The sequence below is a fragment of the Anolis carolinensis genome, chromosome 1, assembly GCF_035594765.1.
Source record: "Anolis carolinensis isolate JA03-04 chromosome 1, rAnoCar3.1.pri, whole genome shotgun sequence".
NCBI lineage: Eukaryota > Metazoa > Chordata > Lepidosauria > Squamata > Dactyloidae > Anolis > Anolis carolinensis.
In genome coordinates, this window is record NC_085841.1 from 279948670 (window position 1) to 279976540 (window position 27871).

The window sequence follows — 27871 nt, forward strand, 5'->3', positions numbered from 1 at the left end:
ACATTTCTTCTTTTGTTTTTTACATGTTGCCATTCCATTTAGAACATATTTTGCAGAAACCATTTTAATTTGGAATGCTGAGAACCAGACTAAGTTATTTACACCCAAGTGCAAGGACAGCTCAAGTCTACCTCAAATGTAACTTAAATATATCCAAGAGGAGTTCTTCATTCGTATTACCTTTACAATACATTTGACATTAAATTAGTTGTTGTGGTGTGCTTTCAAGTAATTTCTGACTTATTGAAATCTTAAGGCAAAACTATTATGGATTTTTCATGGGCTGAGACTTGTTCATGATGACCAGTGGGTTGGAAGGGAATTGAATCCAGCTCTTCAGAGTCATGGTCCAATGCTCAAACCACTACACCATCTGATTATTAAAAGAAATGTTATACTTTAGAGAGAGAATGAACTAAGTATGAAGTAAAAGGTATTGCAAAAATAAATAAATACCAAGTGGAGGCAACAGCAGTACGTTCCTGGAGAGAAAGGGTATTTTCAATAGGATACACTGGGAATTTTAATTTAGAGTTGGCCTATTTAAGAGTGCTGCTGACCTAAAATCCTTATAGCTCAACACAATAACATCTACTAAGCATAAGTCTTCCTGAACAGATACAAATGCTTATGTCCATGTAAGGTCAGAAGCGGTTGCACAGCACCAGTAGTGATTTACTATTACCCTCCTTCGAGAAGGTACACTGAAATTTGCGATACCACAGCCCAGAAGATTTGTACTCCATATTTATGTGGCTATTCCTTAATCCATGACCATACTTTCATAAATGGTGTAAAGCTGTTCCTTCCAGATCACCATCACCTGCAGTTTTATATCTGTAAATAGAAATGCCAGTAACGAGATTTTTTAATAAACTCTAATGGCATTTGTGGCTGCCTGCAAAAATCCCCAAGTCTCCTTTTTAGTCCATTGACACCCAATTAATTGATTTGTCTTCATAAGGGTTTTACACAATTCTGGCCCATATGGATGAGTTATTTTTGCGTGGGCACTTAATTCACATATTATTGTCCCACAAAAACTAGTCCCCTGTGCCCTAATGCAAGCAGTAACTGAATGTTACTACATAGGTCCCCAGAGCCAATTTTGTACTGCACTGGGGTTAACAAATAATGTTTCACAAAAAGAAAATTTCATCTTGTTTTCCTGCTCCTCCTCCTCATTGTATCTGAGGGCATTTCCAACAAGTATGTCGCCCTCCCAAGGGTAAAAATAAATGTTACCATTAAAAAAAATTTAATGCTCTGAAATGCTCCAAAATGTCCACTGGAAGTGCATTTCCACCACATTTCGTAGCACTCCTGGGCCAATTTAAGACCAGGAGAACATTTTTTTGAACCCCATAACATGGTGAAAATGCCTTCATGTGGCCTAGAGGTGTTTACGGGCAACACCTCCTTCCAGAGCTGCCCACCCAAGCCCTGTAGCTACTAGTATCACTCTGTGTAGCAAGCAGAAAACACAGCAAGCATGCATCCCACTTCTTTTTCAAAACCCCGCCATGTTCAGTAGGACTAAACTAAGTAAGTGGGTAGGCAATCACTGCTTGAGACTTCACAGGAAGATGTATGCTTCTATGAATAGAAATTTAGAAACATTCTCAATATTTACACAATCATTAAGGAACTACTAAATCAAGGTTAACCAGAAGCTGTACAACAAAGGCAAATAAATTACTAATTGCACTCCAAACATTGATACTAAGATCTAACAGATACTAACAGATCTAAGAAAGAATATTTATCTTCACTACTTGAAAGTTCCACTGTCAGAAGTTTACTTTAGCTTTTTTTTGTGTCAGGAGTAACTTGATAAACTGCAAGTCACTTCTGGTGTGAGAGAATTGGCTGTCTGCAAGTACGTTGCCCAGGGAACACTCGGATGTTTGATATTTTACCATCCTGTGGGAGGCTTCTCTCATGTCCCTGCATGGGGAGCTAGCGCTGATAGACAGGAGGTCACCCCGCTCCCCACATTCGAACTATCGACCTTTCAGTCAGCAGTCCTGCCAACCCCATTGTGTCACTGGGGGCTCCGTTTGCTTTAGTGTTTCACCAGAACTGAAAAAGGATTATACGCACTAACTCTGCATTTCTCTTCTCACTTGTTTTTCTTTTAAATAAAGAAAATTGAGAGTATTTTTCAATGATAGTTTGTATCAACAACTTTAATTATTTTTAAAATAATGTTATTTTGGGTGGATTCCACCCATATTTACAAAAAAAGTTTATTTAAGTACAAAAAACACCCTAAAAGATACATGTTTCAAAACAGCATTGATCATTCCGAAAAAGTATAAAATTAGAAGGTTTCATCAGAACATCTCTCACCAAAATACTGCAAAAAGATAGTTGGATTACTAGCATAAAACTGATCCAGCAACTTCTTTCGTTCTTTGGCAGGGAGACTGGAGTCTCCATCAATTGTTTTTAGCAGAGACACCAGTTCCTTTTTTGTAGTCTTCTTAGCACTGTTGGTATATTCACTTTCATCAAGCCACTGGCAAAAAGTATATCCTGAAGTAAACATGAAAAATCATTCACAGAAGCCTAGAAATAACTCTGATTATTTCTACAGAGCTTTTCCTAAGTGCTCACGCTGCATTCACATATCAACAGTCTCTGATAAAACATTAAGGGGAAGGCCCATGAGTATCTTGATTTGAAGGACTATTAACAAAGGCTGCTTATTCACCTAATGTCCAGCCTATTAGCTTAATGACTATCCACTAAAATTTAATGGCAAATGCTGCAATTCTCCAGAGAGTAGAACACTCCAAAAAGCAGGAAAGATCATCCCATTCTGGAGAAGTGGGAATTTACAGCTGCCATTTTTGATAAAGTAGTTCTGGTGATAGATCACAACAAATTGAGGTGTGCACCAGGGCCAAAAGTGGAAAAGAGGCTAATGCAGTCTGCATACCACAAACTTCATCGATACTACTGTTTTTAATAGAATCATATCTGACGGATCCAATGCATCACCAACCAAACCTCTGCACAGATTTCATTAGCACCATAGTTGTGTTAGATTGGTTAATTTACCTTCTTACAATAGGTGGATATCTGTGTAGGATATTACATAATGCAAATCAAGAAGTTTATTTATGGTTCACTGTGTTCCATCTCTACAGTGGATTGTGCCCAAAGTGGTTCAGTATAAGCATGAGCTGGTTCTCAAAGTTACTAAGGGAGTATAAAAATAATAGTTACCTGTATTGCAGGTGGCATCTTTGCCTTGCTGAATGGCTACAAGCTTGTCACTAACCATTTTGTGCAGTGTCCCTGGAATCTTGAAGAAAAACAGTCAATGTCAGTCACTGGCAGCTCAAACATGACTGAATAACAACTAGGGGCAGAGGAAAGATTTTCAGGCACTTACCTTTAAGACGTCTTTTTGGTAGTCCACCAGAAACAAAACCAGAAGGTCTGTCTTTCCTTTAGACAAATTTTTGTTGTTGATTATAGCTTTAGAGAAAGTTCTTTTCACAACCATCCGGTTATCACTCTAAAGATGAAGGAGATGGAGAGCAATGAATGAAAGTTAGTACTGCACTGGGATCCATTTGCCACAGCCACCCAATAATCATACTCCATTATGAAACACAGAAACTAACTAGTTAATTAATATAGCCAGTCTTCCACATTCACTGGGGTTAGGGGCACAGGACCACAGCAAATATTAGAAAACTGCAAAAATGTTTTTTAATTAGATTGAATCTCTTCAAGAATCTCTAGGTCCCTCCAGTGCAACTTCTGCTGGAAGTCGATTACACAGACACAGTGAATGATATAGGGATTGCTATAGAAACCATAATACTCAAATCTACAAAAGTTAAATGTGGAAATCTGAAGGGCTGTTTGTAGTTTACGGTAATCTTAAAAACCTCCTCTGAACAAATTTTTCCAATAAATCCATGTGATAGTGTCGCCTTAGATTGGAAACAACTTGAAGGCATACAAGAACATGTTACATGAAACAAGGAAAATTTATTATATTTACAGAATGACATTTGCAAAACAACAAGACCCTAAAAGTATCTTCCAACCTAATATTTAATAGTTGCACCATTAATAATGGATAGAGGAAACAGCTATGTTCCAGAAACATCTAAGCCACTAAAAGCGCATTAGAAATCTCCCTGGTTTGACACTGAAAGCTCTTCTCATGTCCAAGTGGCCTTCCTGCAGAGCTCTGTTTTCCTGTTCAAGGGATGATACTTGCCTCTGACTGTAGCTTAAGCTCAGAATTCTGGGCCATAACAGCCATGAAATAAATGAGCCTCCGGAATTCCTCTCTTGTTGGACTATCTAGTAACTTCAAGTAGAGCTGAATGGCTTCCAGAGCTTGATCAGCCTTTCCATTCACTGGAAGAAACCAAACCAAAAAACGATGCAGTTTATGCAGAACACAATCTTTGTATTGCATTTCTGCTGAGATGCCAACAACTACACCACCGCAGACTTGTAAAGTTGGGTAGTAAAACATACTGTTACCATTAAGCTCCAGCACGAACATTTTAAAAAGAGAAGAAGTTTTCACCCAGTAAATTGAGTATGAGAAAACAGTTGCTTGCTTGCTGAAGAATGTAGCTAGTCATCTAGAAATCTGGAATAGACAGCCACTGAAAGCAGCCTCTTTTCCCACTCCCTTTTGATCAGATCCTACACAGGACCCACTTCTTTTTACTTGTAAAGAGGAATAGACATTTATTCTGCGGTGATGCTTATTTACAATGAATATAGATTTGATGTACTGAATTTTTGTCATGTGCATCTTGAACTAAAGGGACAACAGCGGCAGCAAAAATTCAATGTCAGTGAATTGTATCTGAAGATGCATATCAGTTCAGGACAAAATATATCCTGCCACCTTCTGCTCCTAATGGAAGCGATGACAGCACAGGCGAAAACCAATAGACAAAAGGGGGTGAGACAAAAGAAAGTGTGAGATATCAACCCCTAGGAAGGGAAATTCACTCCCAAAAGAGTTATCATCATCATGAAAAGGTCTCTCAACTGAAACTTTCTCACCAATCCTTGTTTCCACAACAAGCCAAGAACCTATCTTACTCGTAACTTGGGGACTTGCCTGTACTGTGTGGTTTAGGTTAAAATACAATTAAAATATAATAAATATAATTAATAACCATTTTAAAACATACAATCCCCCACCAAAAGTTCACCATGGGGTTAACATAAATTAAAAATTAACCAAAGGGCTATCAATTGCTGCTAGTAATGATGGATATATTACTCTCTGCTTGAGAAGATGTACAGCTCTCAGTACTATTTGCTAGAGGTCAGGAGCAGGCAGGGGCTTGTCCTCCTGCCCTTTGCTTTTATGTAGACATCTAGCATAGAAACAGACTACCAGACTAGATAGCCTTTTCTCTTATTATGCATAGCTTTCACATTCTTATATCGTCACCAGCTAACCTGGCCTGCTGCTCCATTTCTTACTAAAAGTATGATGCTTAGCAAGATAAGCAACACTGCAGTCTTCTGAAAATGTTTCCTGTCACATTCCATACCATACCTGCAGATCTAATTAGCATTCTAGCTAAACATTAGCTGTAAAATAATTATTAATCCTGACAAATTGCTGGCAGTTTGTTCATATGTAAGCTTCTCAATTGGCCAAGTTATTTTGCTTTTCAGTGGTAACACCACAAACACAAAACCACAGCTTATTTGAACAAGAATAGTATCAAGATATAAATGCTGTGATGGAAACGCAAGAAAGGCAGGTCAGCAACATCAGTTTAGAATCATTGTCAATATCCATTAACCTTTTTTTTTTTTGCCAGGAGTGTTTACATTCCAAAGACCTTTTAGAAACTATGCCTCATGGTTAGTAGTATTGACTAGTTCAAGAAACGTCATCTTTTCCTACATTCCATAGGGAACAAATGAGGCAGAGCTATTGTTACCATTCACATAATTAGTTGATACTGAATACGACAGAACTGATCATAACTTTGAAAATGCTGTCTTTTTTTCTATATAGCCTCATTTCTGTCTCTAGTCACAATCCACACATTTACTCAAAGGACTCTTTGAGAAGAAAGCAGAACTCCTTACATCACAAAGGAGCCATTACAATGAGACATCTAATGAGATGACCCTTGATCCTATTTTTCAACTCTGGTTTTTCTTCATGCCAGCTCCTTGACCACTCAGAGCATGCTTAAAGACCACAACCCATCTTCCATCATCTTAAGATGTCCTTTCCAATTACTTCTTTGGCTTATTTCCTTGGCCCAAAGTGACACAGAAATCACCTCTTTATCTCTGGATGGCCCCATTTCACAAGGCAACTCACTTTGCCCTCAGAGGTATGAGAGCCAATTAAGTCTTTGGCCTTCTGCTGGGCATTCCTCAAATCTTTGGGGACTTACCTAGCAATTCCGCAATTCCAAGGTGGATATCAGGCGCATGTTTTAAGAGTGGCTCTTTTCTTTGGCCATAGTATCTTCCAATAGTATCAAACAGCAGCAGCTTCCCAACTTTGACTCTGTGAGGCCCATCAGGCAAACTTTGGCTTACATCAACCACCATCTCATCTGGGAGATACTCCAGGCAGTCTATTGCTGCTGACAGCCATTCATCTGCCCTAAAAAAGAGGGGAAATGAGGATGTTACATTGATCCCAGGAATATGTCTCATTGAAAAAGATGACACATTAGACCCAATTCAAGTGATATAGAAGATTTATGGAAGGGCCTCTTGTCTGCATAGACTGTATAATAAGCAAACAAAGTGCACACCCGGGACTCTACTAATGTCACTTTTTCCCCCCTGCATGATTTTTCTCTACCGTCTTTTCTGAATGAAGAAACCAGTTATCTTTGAAAGCAGTGGTGATTAATTTTGCATCTTTGGTTTGTCTTAGAAAGGTGTCACCACAATGCATGATTTCAATTTTGGATCCTGAGTAGTTACAACCTGTCCTCAAAGTTCTCTCCTCTAAGTCAGCAAATGAACCTTGTCTGAAAATCAGGTTTCTTGCCTTCCTGTTCATACACTTCAGTACTTACTGAGAGTCACCAAAAGTTTTGAGAATATCTCGATCCAAGTAGTTGTTTGTGATGCTGCTACACTGAGTTTCCTGCTTTGCTTCTGTCTTTTGGTACTCGAGCAAAGAGTCAAGCAGTGGAAGGTCTATGAGCTGCAGAAGGCGTGCAATTGTTTGCTCTCTCCAGACTTCATTGATAACTGAGGCAGGGAGCACAAACAAAACAGAAAGATTGTTAGCAGAAGTTATTTAAGGATCAAAAAGTAATTCAGCATTTCAATATTTGTCTTTTAGCCTAAGAGATTTAATACTTCACTGACAGAATATTTAAGGGACCTACTTCTTGTTGGTTGTATTGTCAACTTCAAGCTATTTCATCAGAATAAAAAGAAAGCAGCAATTAATTGCAATTTATGCAGCTAAAAGTAAGGATTTTAAGATATCACAAATGCTTTACATTCCTTCCTGTGCCAACTGGAAATGATCTTTTCTGGACATAGAATCCAATCACATAAATCATGCTAATAAGGATGGAAAAAGAAAGACGGCCTTGTTAAATCCTTCTGAGCCAGAACAATGGCACGCTTAGCTTCAAGTGACCCTGAAATAGTGAAAGATTCCACAGCTGAAAACAACTTGTCTGCTGGCTATATTTTCTAATCAGTACTATGTTATGCACTTAATAATAATAATAATAATAATAATAATAATAATAATGTTCTTGCTCAGGAAAAAAACAGAGGTGACAACAGCAAATAAGAACTATCGTGTTTTAACCAGCTATGTTTGTGACGCAACCAGAAAAACTGGAATATTTGCAACATTGATGGCTATGATGCCACATTTCAAGCTCAAGTTAGGAGTGGTACATTTTCAACCCTGTACCCCTTTCATCCCCTTGGGGTAATTTTGCCTCCTAATAAGCGAAGGAAGCAGAGAGAGCAACTGCACATGTTTGGAGAAATAAACAGGAGTAGGAATTGGTGTTTCCATTGAGGATCCCATGTTCTCATGAGCTATCAGTCAGGGCTATATGCCGCCAGTGAAAAAGCTTGGAAAAATTCCTTTTACTACGGTTCTAGGAATCTCCCAGGCTCCAACCCCTCCTGTACCATGTCTTTTTCTCTCTCCCTTTCCCATCTTCTTTTCCACTCTTATCTTTGTACCTGTTGTCCTCCTCTGCCATACACTATCATTGCCTCTTCTCTTCAGCTGGGCCACAAGCTCTTACTCCCTTTTGTGGCATGGAGCCACTGGTTGAGGCCTTTGCCGGAGGTTGGCAGACTAATTTCTCCCAACTGAGAGACAATAGTCATCTGTTTGGATTCAGAAAACACGGTACACAATGATTTCCTTTTATTTTGTACACTATTTTATAATGGTTATTGTGCTGGGGGCTTAAATTTACAAGCTCCCTACAGTTTAAAACCAGGCAGTGATACTTTCCATTGTTTACAAGCAGTTCTGAAATCTTGACATCACTTACTTTGGCGAGACAAATTTGAAGAGGTATTTACTTGAGGGGAATTAACAGGTTTTAAGCTCAAGTCTTCCAAGAGGTCCTCCAAGCTCTCTGCCTTCACAGGTGTTGTGCTAAGTAGTGTCCTTTTCTCCGGTCTGAAGCAAGAATAAATAAAACTTTGAATTCAACATTATCACAATTAAAAGACAAAGTGAAACATTAGCTGAAGTGTACCCTCTCCAAAGGAAATGAGAAATAGGAAGATGTGTCCACATGATGCAAATTAGTTGTCACATTTTGGTTGGGTTAATAAAAATGATGTGGATTTTGGAGTGTTTCTTATAGTCCAAATGGCTATCTTTTCCCACTAATGCAGGTTAGTTAGTCAAACTATTAAAATCAAATTTCCATGATGCACAGCAGTAGATCTATCCTCATCCCCTTTAGTTTTACAAGAACTACCAGACTGGGGATACTTAAGTATAGTATCACGGGGGGAAACACTGGGGGAGAATGGCACGCCATATCTCATCAGCATAGACTTCCATTTTTTTTTTTAAAAAAAGGATTCTGCCAGTGGTTCTCAACCTGGGATGCCCAGATATTTTTTTGCCTACAACTCCCAGAAATCCCAGTCAGTTTACCAGCTGATAAGATTTCTGGGAGTTGAAGGCCAAAAACATCTGGGGACCCCAGGTTGAGAACCACAGTGCTAGGCCATACGCAACCTCGAGTGGTGGATGTGGAAAAATTGATCTCAACCCATGGAGAATGGGTTTGGGATACAGTTGGGCATAATGCAAGGTGACAGCCTTCCCAGGTCCCACTAAACGTCTATGTGCCAACCCTAGAAATTTCCAACCCCTACCTAAAAGCACCTATTGCAGTGGTTCTCAATGTAGGGTCCCCAGATGTTTTTAGCCTTCAACTCCCAGAAATACTAACTGCTGGTAAACTGGCTGGGATTTCTGGGAGTTGTAGGCAAAAAACATCTGGGGACCCCAGGTTGAGAAACACTGCCCTATTGTCCTTAAAGACAGACAAAACCCAATTCCACACCCAACTCGGAATTGAAGTGCTTTTTAATCTGTATACAGTGTTCTCTACTTATTTAACTTTAAATAAACCAGAACACACTGTTCAAATTCACACAATCCAAGTAAACTCTTGGACTACAGAAAAAACACAGCACTACAAGTGGAATTACTCCCACTGCAATTATGATGATAAATAAGATACCCTTCCAAAAACAAATAGGCTCCTGGCTTATTTATACTGTATTTCATTAAGCTATACAGTCTCAAGAAAATGGATACTTCCAGCAGTCCGTACCAGTAGATTACTGCACCTCTGGAACAGCTCACAAATTTTCTTAAGAGATAAGCCCTGATTTCTATGGTTACACTAGGCATAGTTCAGCTACCTTTGCTGCCCTTTTCTATCCTGTATGTTGCCTTTGTTGGTTAAACCTCAGTATTTCCATTCATTTCCCAATCACATGCTCTAAACCCATAGAACCAAACAGTTGTAGCTCATTTGTCCCCAGTGGCTCCATTTAGTAAGAGTCAACAGAATTTTCTTATATAGAAATGTCTGTGAATGAAAAGACCAACACATAATTCTAAAAGAACTATGTACATTTATACAGAAATAATTCCTGCTAAGACAGCCAGCACGGTTTAGTGTTTTGAGTGTTGTACCAAAACCCAGAGGCTACATTTCAAATCACTGCTTAGCCTTGGAAATAACTATGTGACCTTGGACAGGTCACACACTCTCGACTTTAGAAAAGGCAGTACCAACTCTCCTCTGAATAAATTTTGCCAAGAAAGCCCAAGGACAAGGTCTCCATAAGACAGAGTTAACTTGAGAGCACATAACAACTACAGCAAGAGTCCTACTAAATCCAATGGCACTTACTCTCAAGGTAAGTGGATACAGGATTGCAACCAAAAGTACATATCCTATTGGCATTTTAACAAAAAAACCATGCAATAATGAGATTTAATGTATTCATCTAGGCCTTTGCATACCACAGTGAGCCAAATATGTTTACTTGTGATAGTTGAAAAGGGTTCATTTGAAACTTAGAAAGAAGATGCACATCAGTCTTAGGTCTTATGTCAAGTACAGCTTGGATTCATAATCAAAAGGCATTTGACAAAAATGGACTGTTAATTTCATTCATATAAAGTCCTAAAATAACCACCTGCTCTTTAACTTTAATTATTCAGTGTAACTAAATCTTGACCTCAGATGCACCATTTTCCACATTAACTTGGCTCATAAAAACAGCATTCTACCCGAAAGTGAAATTGCAGTCAACACATTGGCCATTAGTTACACTCAAGTGCTACTAAAATCCAGGTGTAATTATAAACTCTGGCTTGTATTGTAACTTCTATACAACAGCTATTTGCTACTTAGATTAGCTAGTGTATTATATATTTGTTTTGTTTAAAACATTCTAATTGCACAACATTAATATATCAAATGAAACAGAAGGCAGAATGACTTAATAGCTCATGTTAATGGAAACAGTTGTTAAAGACCTAAATGAGAATCATTTAAATTATATAGATCAGGAGAGTGCTACTGTGAACCCATATATATTTGGGTTGCAATTCCCATGAGCTTTCAGTGCTAGCTCTGCTGGCTAGGACTGATGGGAACTGCAATCCGATGCCATTTAGAGAGCCATGGTTGCCCAATACCACTACAGATTTGACTCTATACGCTTTTAAGCTTTAGGAAGATTGTTATGATCCAGCAACTATTCATTCATTCTAGTTACACATGCCCAGGTTCAGTGCCACTAGTATATAGCAGTGGTTCCCAACCTTTTTTTGACCAGGGACCACTTTGACAAGGGATCACTTTGACCAGGAACCACTCTCCAACATTAATACCAAAAGGGTTACGAATCGGTTTTTGGTCAATTTCAGATTCGGTTTGGTTATTTGGGGTGCTGATTCAGAAAATTGCATTGGATAGACCACATCAGCTCTAGTTTTTGATACAGAACATATGCCATCCAGTAGTCACCATCTGCTCACCCACAGAAAACCATATTTATAATAATCTAGAGCTGATGTGGTCTATCCAATGCAATGGTCAACTCTGCGGAAAGGGGCGGAAATAAAATTAACAAAATAAAATCTATAACTTAACAAAAGTGAAAAATGTGTATGTGTGTATGTGGAGGAGGTATCCACTTACACAGACAGCCTCTCGCTTCCACAAACAACCACTGGTGGATATGGATAAGAATTGTGCAGCGTTTCAGATGTTGCCAAATTGAAACTTCCAACACAGAGAATTATGAGTAATTTCTAGAATTCAATTTCAAAACTCATCAGAATTCTCACAACTACTACAGAAATAGGAACATAGCCTGTGTTGATGAAAACAATAAAAGTTAAATATTTTATTGATGTTATTTAACCGTGTTACTGTCCCTATGAGATTAGATAAGCACTGATGAAATCGTTTAGTAACTACAGAGACCATCAACTTATTAGGAAATGAACCTGGCTTTGCAGGTGCTGGAAGAGGACTTAATGAGATATTCAAGCAGTTGTACAGCTATCGGGAGTTGGATGCATGTATCATACTACATGAATGAATCCACTGAGAACTTTAGACCATAGCCACGGTCCATGGCTACTGTTGCCTCTGGGATAAATATGCCTATATCACATTTATACGTGTGTGTTTGGGAGGAGGCAGCTTTATAATAGACTACAGGCAATTTCCAAATTACACACATCTGACTTACGACTACTACTTACAAATGAGGTTGAGACAGCAAAAAATGAGAGAAATCTACCCCTAGGAAGGGAAATTCACTCCTGAAAGAGTTATCATGGGGAAAAGTGTCTCCACTGAGGCTCTGTCACCATCCTTGTTTCCACAATAAGCCAAATTCTTCAAAATCCCATTATCACAAGGACAGAAAGTGAAGTGAAATCTTCTGAACAGGGCCGCAGACAGCAAAACAAACACCACAGGGTGTTAACCCTTCCCTATGCTATCCAAAGATAGATAGAGTTACACTTTAAAATGTACCTGTTCCGTCTTACATACAAATTCAAATACAACAGAACCTATCTTGTTCATAACATGGGGACTGCCGGTACTCCTTAGATTCAACCTATATCAACTGCAAATTTCCACACTGGTTATATAAGTCCCCACTTAGTGACTCAAGTCCAGATGCATTCAAATTTCGGGAATGTGTTTCAAGGACCAATACAGTGCAATAGTTCAACTGCTGATCAACTACTGTGGAAAAGCAGGGTTTCCATTAAGCCATGGAAACCTACTGGGTTGCTCTTAGGCAAGTCACACTCTCTTAGCCTTAGAGCAGTGGTTCTCAACCTCGGGTCCCCAGATGATTTTGGCCTACAACTTACAGAAATCCCAGCCAGTTTACCAGCTGTTAGGATTTCTGGGAGTTGAAAGCCAAAAACATCTGGGGACCCCAGGTTGAGTACCACTACCTTAGAGGAAAGCAATGCCTTATCCCCATTGACTAATTTGTTAGGAAAACCCTATGATAGGGTGATCATGTGCTGGAATCAATCTAAAGGCACAGGTCAACAACATTGGTTTTAAACTCGATCTTGAAATGGACACTCCTACAGTCCCCTTAACATGCACATCAAATTTTACTACCTAGGTTTCATATTCTTGGTGCGAGGGCTCCAACATAGCCTTTACTACAGGCAAGTATGGTCTTCAGGAAGACAAAGGAAATGCAGACAGTTCTTATTCAGGGCTCTAGACAGCTTTTTTTCTAAAGATACTCCAGTCTATTCCTGCCCCCCATTAGTTTTATTTTTTTTCCCCCTCTCAGCAGTCAGCATTTCTAACACTTTACAGTCACCCCACTGGACTATGTGTGTGGGAAAGGAGCAGTCCTCCATTTTCTTAAACTTTGGAATTATTCGTAAGTCTGCTGATATCTTCCTGTTATGTGAAGGTGGTGCTATTTTGGCTATATAAGGAGAGCAAGCTTGCTATTAGTATGCTGAATAATCGGCATTGCACTTGCATCATGAAGAAATTTACAAACTTTGTCACATTCATTTTTCCTCCCTATTTCCAATTTCCAGTTTGATAACAAAGGTTGAAAACCTCCTTCTGCAAATCAAAGTTGAGCTGACTGGTGCTATTGAGTAGCTGAGTTGGCATTCAATCTCAAAGATCCCGGGTCCAAATACTTACTGGCCTGCAGAAGTCAGCCGTCTTTGTTCAGTTTTGAGTGGACTTCCAAGTAAACTAATTCTTATCTCCCTGAAAATTTATGAACATTCAATGCAATACGAATATTCACTCCAAAAGGAACTGGCAAAAGTATCCAGTTCTCCCAAAGTTTTTTTAATTTAGAAAATGCATATTTTTGCTTTTATGGATATTTTGGTTTAGTTCATGCTTCAGGGTTTGTTTTTTACTTTTGCTTTGGAAAATTATTTATTTTGTACTACACTTCCCAGGATCCCATGTTGGTTTTGATGTTATTGAACTTTTTTATCCAGGGCTTTAAAGTGGAGTTCCTAAACACTTGAAAGTTTTAGTGGAACAAATAAAATTTTAAATAAATAAATAAATTTAATCTGGCAAATGCAACACAAATTGGGAAGTCAACTTGAGACCTTGTTGGACCTTGTTGGACATGTTTTGTTGGGTGAAAACTCCCTGTGAAAACTGGTGATACTCATGTTTCTTAGAACAGAAAATATCAACCCAGAACTTATGGCTATATGTCCATTTGTCTCTTCAAATAGTAGATGTGGAAATGAATCACCGTTTCAGAAATAGTGGGAATCTTGTCCTTGTGAACCCCCTAAGCCCAATAAAATGAAAACAAATACAGTATTATATAAAGGGGTAGAAGCTTCACTTTGTTTTGCTGAATAGTTACATTGGAGACACTGAGCAAAATCCACTGTGAGTTCTGCAAGAACACAAATCTTCTGTGGTTGCTTATGCTCACAGCTCTGCCTCTTCCTCCACCCCAGTTCCTTTTTAAACTGTATATATACAGTTATAGGAATAGCAGCCAACTCTTAGAATTACAAAATCCACTGGCTTTAGGACCATTCCAAAGTTTTCCAGAAAACAAAAAGCTGCAAGTACCAACACACCCAAGGCAGCACATGAGCCTTAATTCTGAGTAAACTTACACATCTAGCTGCAAGACACTAGTCTTAAAAACCCAGTGGAACATCACAATACAGTCTACAGTATGGGAATAAGGAATGGGCTCTTTGGGACAAGCCTTGCCTTCTGAGGTCTGATTTGAGGCAATGAAGCTTATACTGCTGCTCCCACAAAGTTCATATATTAACAAGAGATGCTTTAAGGCAGTGTCGTCCAACCTACGGCCCACTAATTCATTTTTGTTGCCCCTTACCCTTCTTACTGGAAAAATATTTTAATTTAACATTTGGAAAAAATCATTTAGCCTTCTTACTGCTTTAAGTTTTTAATAAATATTTTCTTTCTGGAATGTCTCTGGCCCTATACTAAAGTTTGATTGGTCCTCGGGTAACTAAAGGTTGGACCATACTGCTTTAAGGTAAAGCTTTGGTCCCGCCCATATGTCCTTGTCCTCTCACTGACATCGTGATGAAGCCCCTGAGAATGTCTCTGAAATTTAAGTCAAATCCTTAGACTACAGGGGGTTCCCCACCCTTGCTACATAACTTAATTCCTAGGAAGTATGCTTAGGATTATGCTTGGTGGCAGTTGGTACCTGTTTGGACTGATAGGGTAGAGTGGCTTATGGAATGCAAAGCCAAAGTCAATAGTCAGCACAGCCAGCTTTTATCCCCTTCCTCCTGCCTTGCAGCAACACTGCAGTCCTTAATGTTTCACACAGGCCTGGAGAACCTTTGTCCCTCCAGATGTTGAAAAAAAACCAACAACCCTGAAATCTCTTACCAGAGGCCATGCTGATTGGGGTTTATGGGAGGCCCCTATTACGACATGAAAAACAGAAGGCTAGGATCAGGAGAAGTGACAAATGGGAGGTGATGTGCTAGCCATCTTTAAACATTTGAAGGGCTGCCATGTAGTAGACAAAGTGAGCTTATTTTCTGCTGTTCAGTGGATGCTACTCAAATCTATGGATTCAAACTAAAAAAGGAGAGAGAATCCAATCGAACATTACAAAGAACATTTTGATGGTAAGAATCGCTTGATGGTGGAATAGCCTATCAGATAATGTGATGGAATTCATTCAATGTTAGATAGCCATTTGTTTAGATTTAGATTCTTGCACTAGTAGGAAGTTGACCTGAACTTCCCTTGAAATTCTTTCCAACTCTATGATTGTGTTTTTTGACTACACCTGAACCCATAACTGTAAGGTTCACCAGAGAGTGACTTCTACAGTCATCTTCTATAACTTGTCATGCTGATGGCCTACTGATTTCTCACACTTTTGGGGTGAAGGCTGATCACTGTACTAGACAATGAAGTGGAAATAAAAAGAATAGTCTATTTCACTGTTTTCCTCTCAGCTTCACTTGGGGAAAGAAGAGGCTCCAAATTCAAGCAGTCCTCTGCCAGGGTCTGAGTCAGGGAGATCTAGTGAGAGTACAAGGTCACTATAATGAGAGGAGAAATGAAGCTATAAGCTATATCTAGATGGCTTATACAAAAACATACAAATTAATGTCCCAGTATTATCTATAGAGTGCCTCTATTCTTTGAGATTTCCTGGAGTTGGTCAAGAAGCATTGGTAGTATACTTTGGCCAAGAAGTGTTCTCAGAAAGCTGCTGGTGGCCCTAGGAATGAGGTCTAGGAGCTGGAGTTTGGTTTGGAAACCTACTACAGGCATACTTCTGTTAACAAAGCCTATGACAAGGAAATACTTTTTGACAAAGTATTTTCACACCTGTTTAATTCTTTAGCAATATTGGCATCAGAAGGCTGGAGAAACACAGGGTTAGTTGTCTGCACTAAACAATGCAATAAAGCCGGGTTGGGCTTTAGAACAGCTGGCTAATTATCAGCAGCAATAGATCTTACCAATGGAATGGTTGGCAGTTTGAAACCCGGATCGGGCTGTCTCACTCCCCCAAAGCAGTTTGAAAACAGTTGAAGCTATGAGTAGAAAAATTAGGCACTGCTTAAAGCGGGGAGGTATTTTACGGCACCATAAAAAAAGGAAATACCAGAAATGCCGGCAATAAAAAAAACAAGGAAGAAAGGGCTCGTCTTCGTCGGCAGGGAGGATGGAGCAACAGCTCCCCCCCCCGTTTCCCCCCCCCCCCCCTGGAATTGAGCACAACCTCCAGGACATCGGTTGGAAAGTGCCACAAATACCACTATCTGTTGTCTGTCTTGTATGTCTAATGTTCTGTGATCCCCCCTGAGTCCCCTTTGGGGTGAGAAGGGCGGAATATAAATGCTGTAAATAAATAAATAAATAAATAAATAAATAAGGGATTTACTCCAGTTGATCTTCTTTCAACTAAGTGTTACTGTCTACAACATGCAAGATAAACTGCAGCTGCCTCCAAAACCCCTTACTATGTGAACAGCAAATCAGAGGGACCTGTCTGTATTTGTTCTTATATAAATAGAGTAAGCTGAGTGTGTGGTATAATGGTTTGAGGATTGGACCATGACTTGGGGAGACTAGAGTTTGAATGCTTGCTCAGCCATGGAAACCCACTGGGTAACCTTGAGCAAGTCACACTCTCTTAGCCTCAGAGGAAGGCAAACGCAAAGGCCAACTGAATACATCTTGCCAAGAACAAACCATGCTAGATGTCTCTTAGGCTCACCACAAGTAGGAAATGGTGCACAACAACAACGGATAACAAGAAAAATGCAACATCCAATTCATATACACTCTATTTGGAACTGACCTTTGACGTATAAAATAGTCACTTTCTTTTTCAAAGGGGGTGTCCATTTGGTTGGCAGCACTGGGAAACCTGTAGAGGCTACTGCTGCTATCCTCGAACACTGATCGTTTGTCTTTTCCAAAGACTCGGGTAGAAACAGCCTCAAACACTTTGTGGTCCATCAACACTTGACACACTCTTACAACTTTAGTTCGTGAAATATCTACATTACCAAAGTATTTGTTCTGGAGAAGGTGGGCATAAACAATGTCCACTGCATCGGAACCAATAAAACAGTCATGATAACTCTTCAGGTTTTGACGCCGCTTTTTCACTTCAACTTGAGTCTGAATTGTGTTGATAATGCTGCTCCAGACATATGTGGCTCCGAATGGTCTTTGCGCCAAGCTGAAACCTAGACAAGCAATGCAGGTGAATTACTGCCAAATATATGTTCAGTTTTCCAAGCTTATTACAGACTCACCCAACTTGTTTTTATTCACTTCCAAATATATGCATGAGTTATGAAAGAAATATTAGTTGGCCATGAAGTCAGCCCTCCTTTATGAGTGGCATGTTCTAGCATCATGTCTGAGGTTGCTCATAAAAACAATGTTGTGTCTTCCCAATCTTATTGCATGAAATTCGATTTTAGCCAAGTACTTAGGAGTTGTTGCAGTGCCAAGTACTTTTTGGATAATGGCAACAAGACCAAGGAACCAGAAGTTACTGCATTCAGATTCCCATCAATCCTAGCTCTCCTGATTAATGATCAGACATAATGGGAGCAGCAGCTCATCAACATATAAACAGCAAAATATTCTCTACCCCAGACTGAAGTATTATTGTTACATGCCTTAAAGCCGACTCTGACTTATGGCAAATACTATAGAGTCTATTTGCCAAAAACGCTACTGCTTTCTTCTTAGATTGAGATGTGACTTCCTGGTCCCCTGAGTGCTTGACCAACTCTCTGTCTGCTACACCACACTGATAGATATTTTCTTTACATAGCTGCATGCTGACTTGAAACAAGGTTAGATTAATTGGCAAAAGTCACACACGTTGATGCCTTCCTATATGCGTTATTTAAGATTACTATACTTTACTGCAGAGCTTGGAAAAGGGGTTTTTTGTGAGGGGGACGGGGACTATAGCTTCCAGAACTTTCAGCCAGTAAAAGCAGATAACTTGAAGAATCTGCTATCAAAAAGTTTAAAATGCCAAATCAGTTTTTCTTACATTTTTTATTTACACTTTTTTTTAAAAAAGGTAGTATTAGGAGAAATAACAGGTGCTGTGTACAGGTGCTCAGAACTTTCTCTATTATATGCAGAAAACTCAATAGTAATTGAAGCTGATAAATGGTACTAGATATCAGGGCTGATTTTGTCTACCCAAGGCTTTAGAGAGCATTCACCAGAGGACAGCAATATTCTTCACCCTTGCTGCCCTCCAGATATATTGGAGATCTAGCTCCTAGCAGCCTTTCCTAACATAGCCAAAGGCAAGGGATCGTGAGAGTCCCTGGTGTCCTCTAGCTTCAGGAAGAGGAAACTAGGATAAGGAAACCAACACACTGACTCAATATGAGCAAGACTCATGTGACTTTAAGGATAATGACAGCCCTTCATATTTGTTGGTCTTAGGGGCATAAAACCCCAGCAAAACTAGAAAAAACTGTGAACTTTTCATTTTTTTTTTTACCTGAGTGAACACCTCTCCAGGAGTTTCTAGATCATGCAGTGTGACTCTGGTCAACTGTCAGCAAAAGTGGACCACTGAGTAAAGGTAAAGGTTTTCCCTTGACATTAAGTCCAGTCATGTCCGACTCTGGAGGTTGGTGCTCATCTCCATTTCTAAGCTGAAGAGCCGGTGTTGTCCATAGACACTTCCAAGGTCATGTAGTCGGCATGACTGCATGGAGCGCCTTTACCTTTCCGCTGGAGCGGTACCTATTGATCTACTCACATTTGCATGTTTTTGAACTGCTAGGTTGGCAGAAGCTGGGGCTAACAGCAGGAGCTCACCCCACTCCCCGGCTTCAAACTGCCGACTTTTCTACAAAAGTTAAAGTTATAAATGTGGAAAGCCGACTATTGAGAATCTAGAGTGAAAATAAAACAATATAAACAGACATAGAAAAACATCATTTTATGCTGGGACACAATTGAACATTGTTTCATGTAGGAAGGGAATTAAAAGCTCTTGGGTGTATTTGAGTTCATAACAGCAAAAATCAGTAGGTTCCAAAACCCATATGTTAAAATCGCTAATTATATCTTTTATATCAAAATCAAATTGCAAGATGGACTTTTTATAATTAAAACAAATACCTTTGACATACATATCTAGCACACATCCTCATTTAATTTGTTATGACCACAATTTATGATGTCTAAAGAACGTCAAGACACCAGGGTGGAACATATAAAGGCTCTGCTTGAAATGCTTAATTGGTACCTCTCTATACTGTGAAAATCAGGTCCAGAAAACTAATATGCCACAACAAATTCTACTTAAATGAAAGATAGTTCAGTTTCCAACTTTTATACAGTAACTACTCTACAATTAACTAAGTACTGCCGTTCTTCTTACTATTTATATCTAATAAACCCAAAGGTGACTGAACGTGCATCTACACTATAGAATTAATGCAGTTTGATATCACATTTAACTTCCATGATTCAATGCTATGGAATCCTGGGAGCTGTGGTTTGCTGATATACCAGCAAAAAATAAAAATAAAGACCTTTTAAAACTACAACTCCCATGACTCCATAGCATGAGCAATGGCAGTTAAAGTGGTGTCGAAGTGCATTAATCCTACAGTATAGATGCAGTCTACATTTGTTACCAATGTTTTAAACAGAAGGAATTTCTCCAGCAGATTTCCAAACTGAGAGAATAGTATTGCATCTCCAGCAATAAAAAGGTCCTGAGAGATTCCAAGCACCTGAAGTTTCCAAAAGAAAAATAATGCTTTTTTGTGTGTGTACTGTAAACAACAATTTGTTAATGGCGTGTTTTGGTTTTACAGGTGGCAGCAAATGCCACATAAGGAAGACAGGCAACCTGCAGGTTAACCTTTGGCTGCCTCAGGCCATTAGCAACTTTGGGTGAGTTGCTCAAGTATGGGGAAAGAGCAACCAATAAACCACCTGTTGCCTTTTTAAAGGAGAAAGACTTTTTTAAAAGGCACAAATGCAGGTGAAAAAAGGTGAATACAAATCAAGACAGAATATATCATTTTACAGAGTTTTTTCTTCTTGTGTTAACAAGATTGGGAGAGAAACTGCAGCCAAACTTTGCAATAAAGTCAGTAAGAGGCGCAGCCAACTGGGAGGCCAGCCTGCCTAATGGAAAGGTCAGGAAACGGCAACATAGACGTGGGAGGGAGGATGGAGAACGGTGCCAAGGACAAAGCCATGTCAGGGCAATAACCCCATGGGCACATACTGAACCGCTGCAGACACTGAGCCCACTGAGACCGGAGCGAAGACAACAGACAGTGCCACTCATGCCCTCCAAATGGTTAAAGCTACTTACCTATAGAGCAGGCATGGGCAAACTTTGGCCCTCTGGGTGATTTGGACTTCAACTCCCACCTTTCCTAACAGAATCAGGCCCCTTCCTTTTTCCCCTCAGCCGTTTAAGCTGTGGAATGTTCAGGGTGGGAGGAAACAGCCAGGCCTTGAAACTGTCAGGCTATTCAGTGCTAATCAAGCTGGCCAATTGCAACATTCACACTTGCATCAGGCAGACAAGAGCTCTTTCTCCCACTCTGGACTTTCTACAGATATATAAACCCCACTGGCCTATTTTCCAACAGACCTCACAACCTCTGAGGATGCCTGCCATAGATGTGGGCAAAAACGTCAGGAACATGGCCATATAGCCTGGGAAACTCACAACAACCAAGAAAATATTAGTTTCTTACATTAATAGAAATTAAAGAGAGAAAACAGAAAGAAAAAGGTATAATTATAACAAATATAACAACAACAATAGGCTAGTCCCTACCCTTCAAACCTTCCACACACAATTAAAGACCTGGTTTTTCCGACAAGCCTTTGATCATGTTTAGACTCTAATAATAGATATGAGGACCTTTATTAGCACACTTTACAATTCTGAGGTCGAATACTACTGTTTTATCTACAGCAATTGCTGTATTTTATTGTTTTTACGGGGGGGGGGGGGCAGGAGACACTATGAATTTGCTTATTGTCTATATTTTGTTTTGTACTTGCTGTATTTTGTATGTCACACCTTGAGTGTTGTGAGCCGCCCTGAGTCCCTCTGGATGGGACAGGATATAAATAAAGTTTTTATTATTATTATTATTATTATTATTATTATTTAATAATGCACCCTTAGTGAGTACATTTACTTATGTTTCATGATAAATATAATAATGGTGCAGCATTAATTCTCCATGCAGTCATGCCGGCCACATGACCTTGGAGGTGTCTAGGAGCAAAGCCGGCTCTTTGGCTTAGAAATGGAGATGAGCACCAACGCCCAGAGTTGGACACGACTAGACTTAATGCCAGAGGAAAACCTTTACCTATGCAACCATTGGAATTGTACTTTGGCAAGACACCAGCGCTCTTTGGCAGAAAAAGCTGCAGGCCTTGGTGAAACTACAACTCCCAGAACTCCACGACAGTTAAAGCGGTGTCAAGCTGTATGACGTTACCTGGAGGCTTGTTGGCCGGGCTGTACATGGCGCAGAGATTCAAAGCTGCCGCCTTCTCCTTGACAGAGGCCATTGCCCTGCTGCTGCTGCTCTTCCTGCGACCGCGTCTCAATGACTGCAGGGAAGGCTCCGAGAGGCGCGAGAAGGCGTTGGAGAGGAAAGGGGGCGGAGCCTCTTCCGAGTCGCAATCTCCTATTGGCTCATGTTCGTTCTGAGGGCGGAGCCTACTGCCCGGCTAACATTCCGAACAGAGAACTTGAGAGTTTCTCCTGTTCAGTAAGCTCTACTGAACCAGTGGTTCTCAGCTTTCCTAATGCCGCGACCCTTTAATACAGTTCCTCATGTTGTGGTGACCCCCAACCATAAAATTATTTTCGTTGCTATTTCATTAACTCTAATTTTGCTACTATTATTAATCGTAATTTAAATCTCTGATATGCAGGATGTATTTCTGCATATCAGATATTTGGCACAAATACTCGATACACCCAAATTTGAATACTGGTGGGGTAGGGAGGGGGGATTTATTTTGTCATTTGGGAGTTGTAGTTGCTGGGATTTATAATCAATCAAAGAACATTCTGAACTCCACCAACAATGGAATTGAACCAAACCTGGCATACAGAACTCCCATGACCAACAGGAAATACTGGAAGGGTTTGGTGAGCATTGACCTTGATTTTTGCAGTTGTAGTTCTCCTACATCTAGAGAGCACTGTGGACTCAAACAATAATGTATCTGGACCAGACTTGGCACGAATCCTCAATATGCCCAAATGTGAACACTGGTGGAGTTTGTGGAAAATTCGACCTTGACATTTGGGAGTTGTCGTTGCTGGGATCTATAGTTCACCAACCATCAAAGAGCCCCTTGAACCCCACCAACGATAGAATTGGGCCAAACTTCTCACACAGAACTCTCATGACCAACAGAAAATACAGGAATGGTTTGGTGGGCATTGACCTTGGTTTTGGAGTGGTAGTTCTCTTACATCAAGCCTTCTCTTCCTAAGAGGTTCCCAAGACCCTCAGAAATATGTGTTTTCTGATGGTCTTTGGTGACCCCTCTGACACCCCCCCCTCGTGACCCCCCCCCCCGGGGTCCCAACCCCCAGGTTGAGAAACGCTGATCTAAACTGTGATTCTCCAGGTGTTCTGGATTTCAGACATTCCTAGGGTGCCTCAGTGTAGAAACAATGCATTATCATTATACTTATTGGGTTGCTGTGAGCTTTTCCGGACTGTATGGCCATGTTCTAGAAGCATTCTCTCCTGACGTTTCGCCCACCTCTGTGGCAGGCATCCTCAAAGGTTGTGAGGTTTGTTGGAAACTAGGCAAGGGAGGTTTATTTATCTGTGGAATGTCCAGGATGGGAGAAAGAACTCTTGTCTCCCTGAGGCAACTGGCCATCTTGATAAGCATTGAATAGCCTGGCAGCGTCAAAGCCTGGCTACTTTCTGCCTGGGGGAATCTTTTATTGAGAGGTGTTAACTGGCGCTGATTGTTTCTTGTGTAGAATCCCCCTGTTGACTTTATGTACTGTCCTGATTTTAGAGTTTTTTAAAATCCTGATAACACCTCTCAACAAAGGATTCCCCCATGCAGGAATCACCCAGGCTTTGAATGTGCGAGGCTATTCAGTGCTAATCAAGCTGGTCAATTGCAACATTCACACTTCCCTCAAGCAGACAAGAGTTCTTTCTCCCAACCTGGACTTTCCACAGATATATAATCCCCACTTGCCTATTTTCCAATAGACCTCACAACCTCTGAGGATGCCTGCTACAGATGTGGGCAAAACGTCAGGAGATAATGCTTCTGGAACATGGCCATACAGCATAGAAAACTCACAGCAACCCAGTGATTCCAGCCATGAAAGCCTTCGACAACACATTATTCTTATTATTTGTTCAACATAAATATATTGACTAAGGATGCATCTACACTGTATAATTAATACATTATTATATTTAGTATCAAAGATAAATGAAAGGGTGCATGTATACTGTAGAATTAATGTATTATTATTATTATAAATGTACTGACTAAGGGTGCATTTACACTGTAGAAATAATGCATCATTGTTAAATTTATATTATTCAACATCAAAATATTAAAGAGTGCATCTGTTCTGTAGAATTCATACTATCATTACAATTATTATATTTAGTATTCAAGATAAGTGTACTGGTGAAAGGTGTATCTACACTCTATAAATAATGTTATTTATATTTATTATGCATTAGAAATGTACTGTCTAGGTGCATCTACACTGTAGAATTAATGCAGTTTGACCTCAGCTTAACTGTCATTGCTGTGTTTTGCAAGTGAGACACCAACATCTTCTGTGGCAAAGAGTGTTGGTGCCCCACTAAACTACAAATCCCAGGATTACATAGCATTTCACCATGGTTGTCAAACGGTATTAGTTCCACGATGTAAATGCAGCCTTGAACACCTTCAGGACAGAGGTTTGTAAGACTGTAGCAGTCATATAGCAGAGGTTCAACCCCCACCTTCCTCTGCTTTTCCAGTTAATTAAATAATATACTCCTGGCAGAAATCCTGGAACTATGTCTAAGGTGATGGCAAAGCTTCACATTGGGAAGTTAGTAGTTATGTACACTGGTCAACTGGAAGAGAGGGACATTTGATTTTCTAATCTATTATCACTGAAGTATCTTTAAATATGACTCATCCATACAGGGAGTCCCCATAAAAGGATCTTCTATGTGATAAGTGTAACTTGTACCAAAGTAAGTGTGTATGGAACAGGTTGAGTATCCCTTATCTAAAATGCTTGGCACTATAAATGTTTTAGATTTTGGATTGTTATGTTTAAATTTTATTTTGGAATGCCTGAATTTGAAAATGTACATAATGAAATATCTTGGAAATGGAGGACAGGTCTAAACACGAAATTAATTTATATTTCATATACACCTTATGCACATACTCTGGAGGCAGTTTTGTACACAATCATCTCAATAATTTTGTGTATGGAACAAAGTTTGTGTACATCAAACCACCAGAAAGCAAAATTGTCACTGAGACTCATATATGTCTGTATGCGTGCACACCTTCAAGTCACCTGTTGACTTCTGGCAACCCCATTAATTTCATGGTGTTTTCTTAGTCAAGAAATATTCCTCTGAAATATGGCTCACAGCACCTGTCTCTCATTGGTGGTCTCCCAGTCAGGTACTAACCAGAGCTGGCCCTGCTTAGCCTACCCCCATACTAGATTCCATTGATAGTATGGATCTACTCTAGATAGGAATAGCAATGAGAATTAACGTGGTGTAGTGATTTAAGTGTTGGACTTGGAAGACCTGGGTTAAATTCCCTGCTGCTCCATGGAAAACCACTGGGTGACTTTTGGTGAGTCACACATTCTCAGCTTCAGAAAACCTCATGATAGGATTGCCATCAGTCAGAAATGACTTGAAGGCACTCAACAAAAATCTAGCCATTAGATTTTGATTTTTAAGATGCTAAATTTCAGCAACATTTCCTTATACTATGTAAATACAGAAGAGGTCCTTCTTGGAGGCTGCTCTCAGGGTCTAAAACTCTGTTCCCATTGAGATTTCCCATCTTGTTATCTTTCTGCAGATGTTCCTTATTTCAGTCAAGTTGACTCTATGTAGCATCCAACATCACACAGGATCTGGTGCCTTTAAAGCATTTAGAAAATCCATATTAATGTAATATAACCCCTAAGTTGGCTCTGCATTTCCTTTTCTGGTGTGTATTTTTTTTAGTTACATTGCTACAGATTTCACATCAGGGACAAAACGTAATAATTCCTGAAATGTGACTTGAGCTGCATTTTGGAATATTTGCATTTTCAAAGCTAACCACTATAGAAGCCATATTTCCACAACTGAGCCTGCTAAGGCACTGAGATCCTGGAGGGGAGGCCTTCTTTCGGTTGTGCTTCTTTGCAGGACTGGCAGGTCCAAGGCAGGGCCTTCTAGGTGATCGCCCCACGCTCTGGAATTCCTTTCTCAATTGGGTAAACAATCATTAGGGGTTGCTGTAATGTTTTTCACTCTTCTAACTGGACTTTTAATAATTTCTATATTTTTCAACATGTTTTAAAATACTGTTGACATCTTTAGGATTGTAAAATGTAGTCGTGTCCAAATCTGGGTGGTGGCGTTAATCTCTATTTCTAAGCCGAAGAGCCAGCATTGTCCGTAGACACCTCCAAGGTCATGTGGCTGGCATGACTGCATGGAGCGTTGTTACCTTCCTGCTGGAGCGGTGCCTATTGATCTACTCACATTTGCGTGTTTTTGAACTGCTAGGTTGGCAGAAGCTGGGACGAACAGTGGGAGCTAACCTCACTCCCTGGATTCGAACCGCCAACCTTATGGTCAGCCAGTTCAGCAGCTCAATGGTTTAACCAGCTACGCTATCGGGGGCTCCTGTTGACATCTTTACATGCCTCCTATTCTAAGTTATAAACCTTGGTGAAAAAACATCAACAAGATAAGCAATGGTAATCTAGTTCAATCAAAGTTTGTGATGAATTGGTTTGTATTTTGGATTTGTGGAGTGACTTCCTCCCATTTCTTTTGCAATAGTTTTCCTGTTCATTTCCAAATAAAGCTTGTTGCTTACTGTGGTTAAGGTGATTTCTGTTCCAAACCTAGTGCTGAAGTTAAGACTGAAATGGGTCCAGTTCATTAAAGCTGGCAGCACTGCTTGTTAATTTCCCCATAAAGCTAGTTGATGATCATGGTGAAGCAACTCCAGTATCAAAGCTGAATTATAGTGAAATAGGTTTACTTAATTAAATTTAGGCAGCACTGCCACTGGTAAATCTATTTAGGTAAAAGCAAATTTTAACAGCTTCAATAACCTAAAAGAAACAAGAATTGGAATTTAAAAGAGAAACTGGGTATCACTGTGACTGTGAATTTGGAAATCATTGAAGCAAGTGTCACACAAGTATGAGTTAAATATTCAGGATGCTTGGACCTAGCATTACAACATGTACAGACCCCAGTAGTAGCATAGTGTCATATACAGCCCACGGTCGATCAAGGTACAAGTCCCCACCCACTGTGTCAGAACATACAGAACTAGGCCAGCACACAATGAACTAGAATCTGTGCAGACACTGTGGCTTTTAAATCTGTTTTATGTTACTAAAGACAAGCCAAATATTTGCATAATTCTTGCTACAGAATCTCATCAGTTTCAATGCTTGGACTTAAGATTTTGGGTGTATCTACCCTGTAAAATTAACAGTTTGACACAGCTTTAACTGCTATGGTTCAATACTGTGAAATCCTGGGAACTGTAGTTTCCAAGGTCTTTAGCCTTCTCTGTCAAAGAGTGCTGGTGCCTTACTAGAATACAAAATCCCTACAATTTTGTCACTTCGTGTGAGACAATATTATGACAAAACAGTAGGGTTGTAGCATTAGTATCTGGTTAGTGAGCTATAATGCTATGTATACTTGCCTGGAAGTAAATACCATGGAACTCAGTGGGATTTATATCTGGTTTTGTGGAGCAGGGGCAGTATACTGTACAGTCTGAGCTTGCTTTGCTTGTGGAAAAGCAATTTTAAGGCATTTAAAGCACAATATAGAAGAAAATACAGTACCTTCTCCCTCTAATAACATTGGTGAAACAATCAATGTTCAAAAGATTGAATGAAAAATGTTTTTCTGAAAACATAATTTGGGAGGAGGGGGTTTTCCTGGTTTCTTTTCCTAGGCTCTTTCCGTTCCTCACAAAAATCTGCCTGGAGAAAGCCATCTCTGAGGGTATCACATCTTAGG

At 39.8% G+C, this 27871-nt stretch overlaps 1 protein-coding gene across 1 annotated transcript; it reads right to left on the reverse strand.

The window, feature by feature from the left end:
• Positions 1-2171: 2171 nt before the first annotated feature.
• depdc7 (DEP domain containing 7) lies at positions 2172-22236 on the reverse strand. Its single transcript, XM_003214709.3, has 9 exons — positions 22070-22236; positions 17389-17782; positions 8526-8656; positions 7062-7239; positions 6423-6637; positions 4247-4389; positions 3404-3529; positions 3235-3313; positions 2172-2538 (listed from the first exon to the last, which is right to left on the reverse strand). The coding sequence occupies exons 1-9, from the start codon at positions 22140-22142 to the stop codon at positions 2324-2326; spliced, it is 1554 nt and encodes a 517-aa protein (XP_003214757.1). The 5' UTR covers positions 22143-22236; the 3' UTR covers positions 2172-2323.
• Positions 22237-27871: the final 5635 nt, after the last annotated feature.

Excerpts from the sequence above, each read along its gene's own strand:
- depdc7 (XM_003214709.3), bottom strand. The coding sequence starts at position 22,142 with ATGGCCTCTGTCAAGGAGAAGGCGGCAGCTTTGAATCTCTGCGCCATG. Across the intron at positions 7,240-8,525 it reads TTCAAATTTGTCTCGCCAAA|TTATCAATGAAGTCTGGAGA; the intron begins GTAAGTGATGTC and ends TCCCTGCCTCAG. Across the intron at positions 3,314-3,403 it reads ACCAAAAAGACGTCTTAAAG|ATTCCAGGGACACTGCACAA; the intron begins GTAAGTGCCTGA and ends TTTTTCTTCAAG.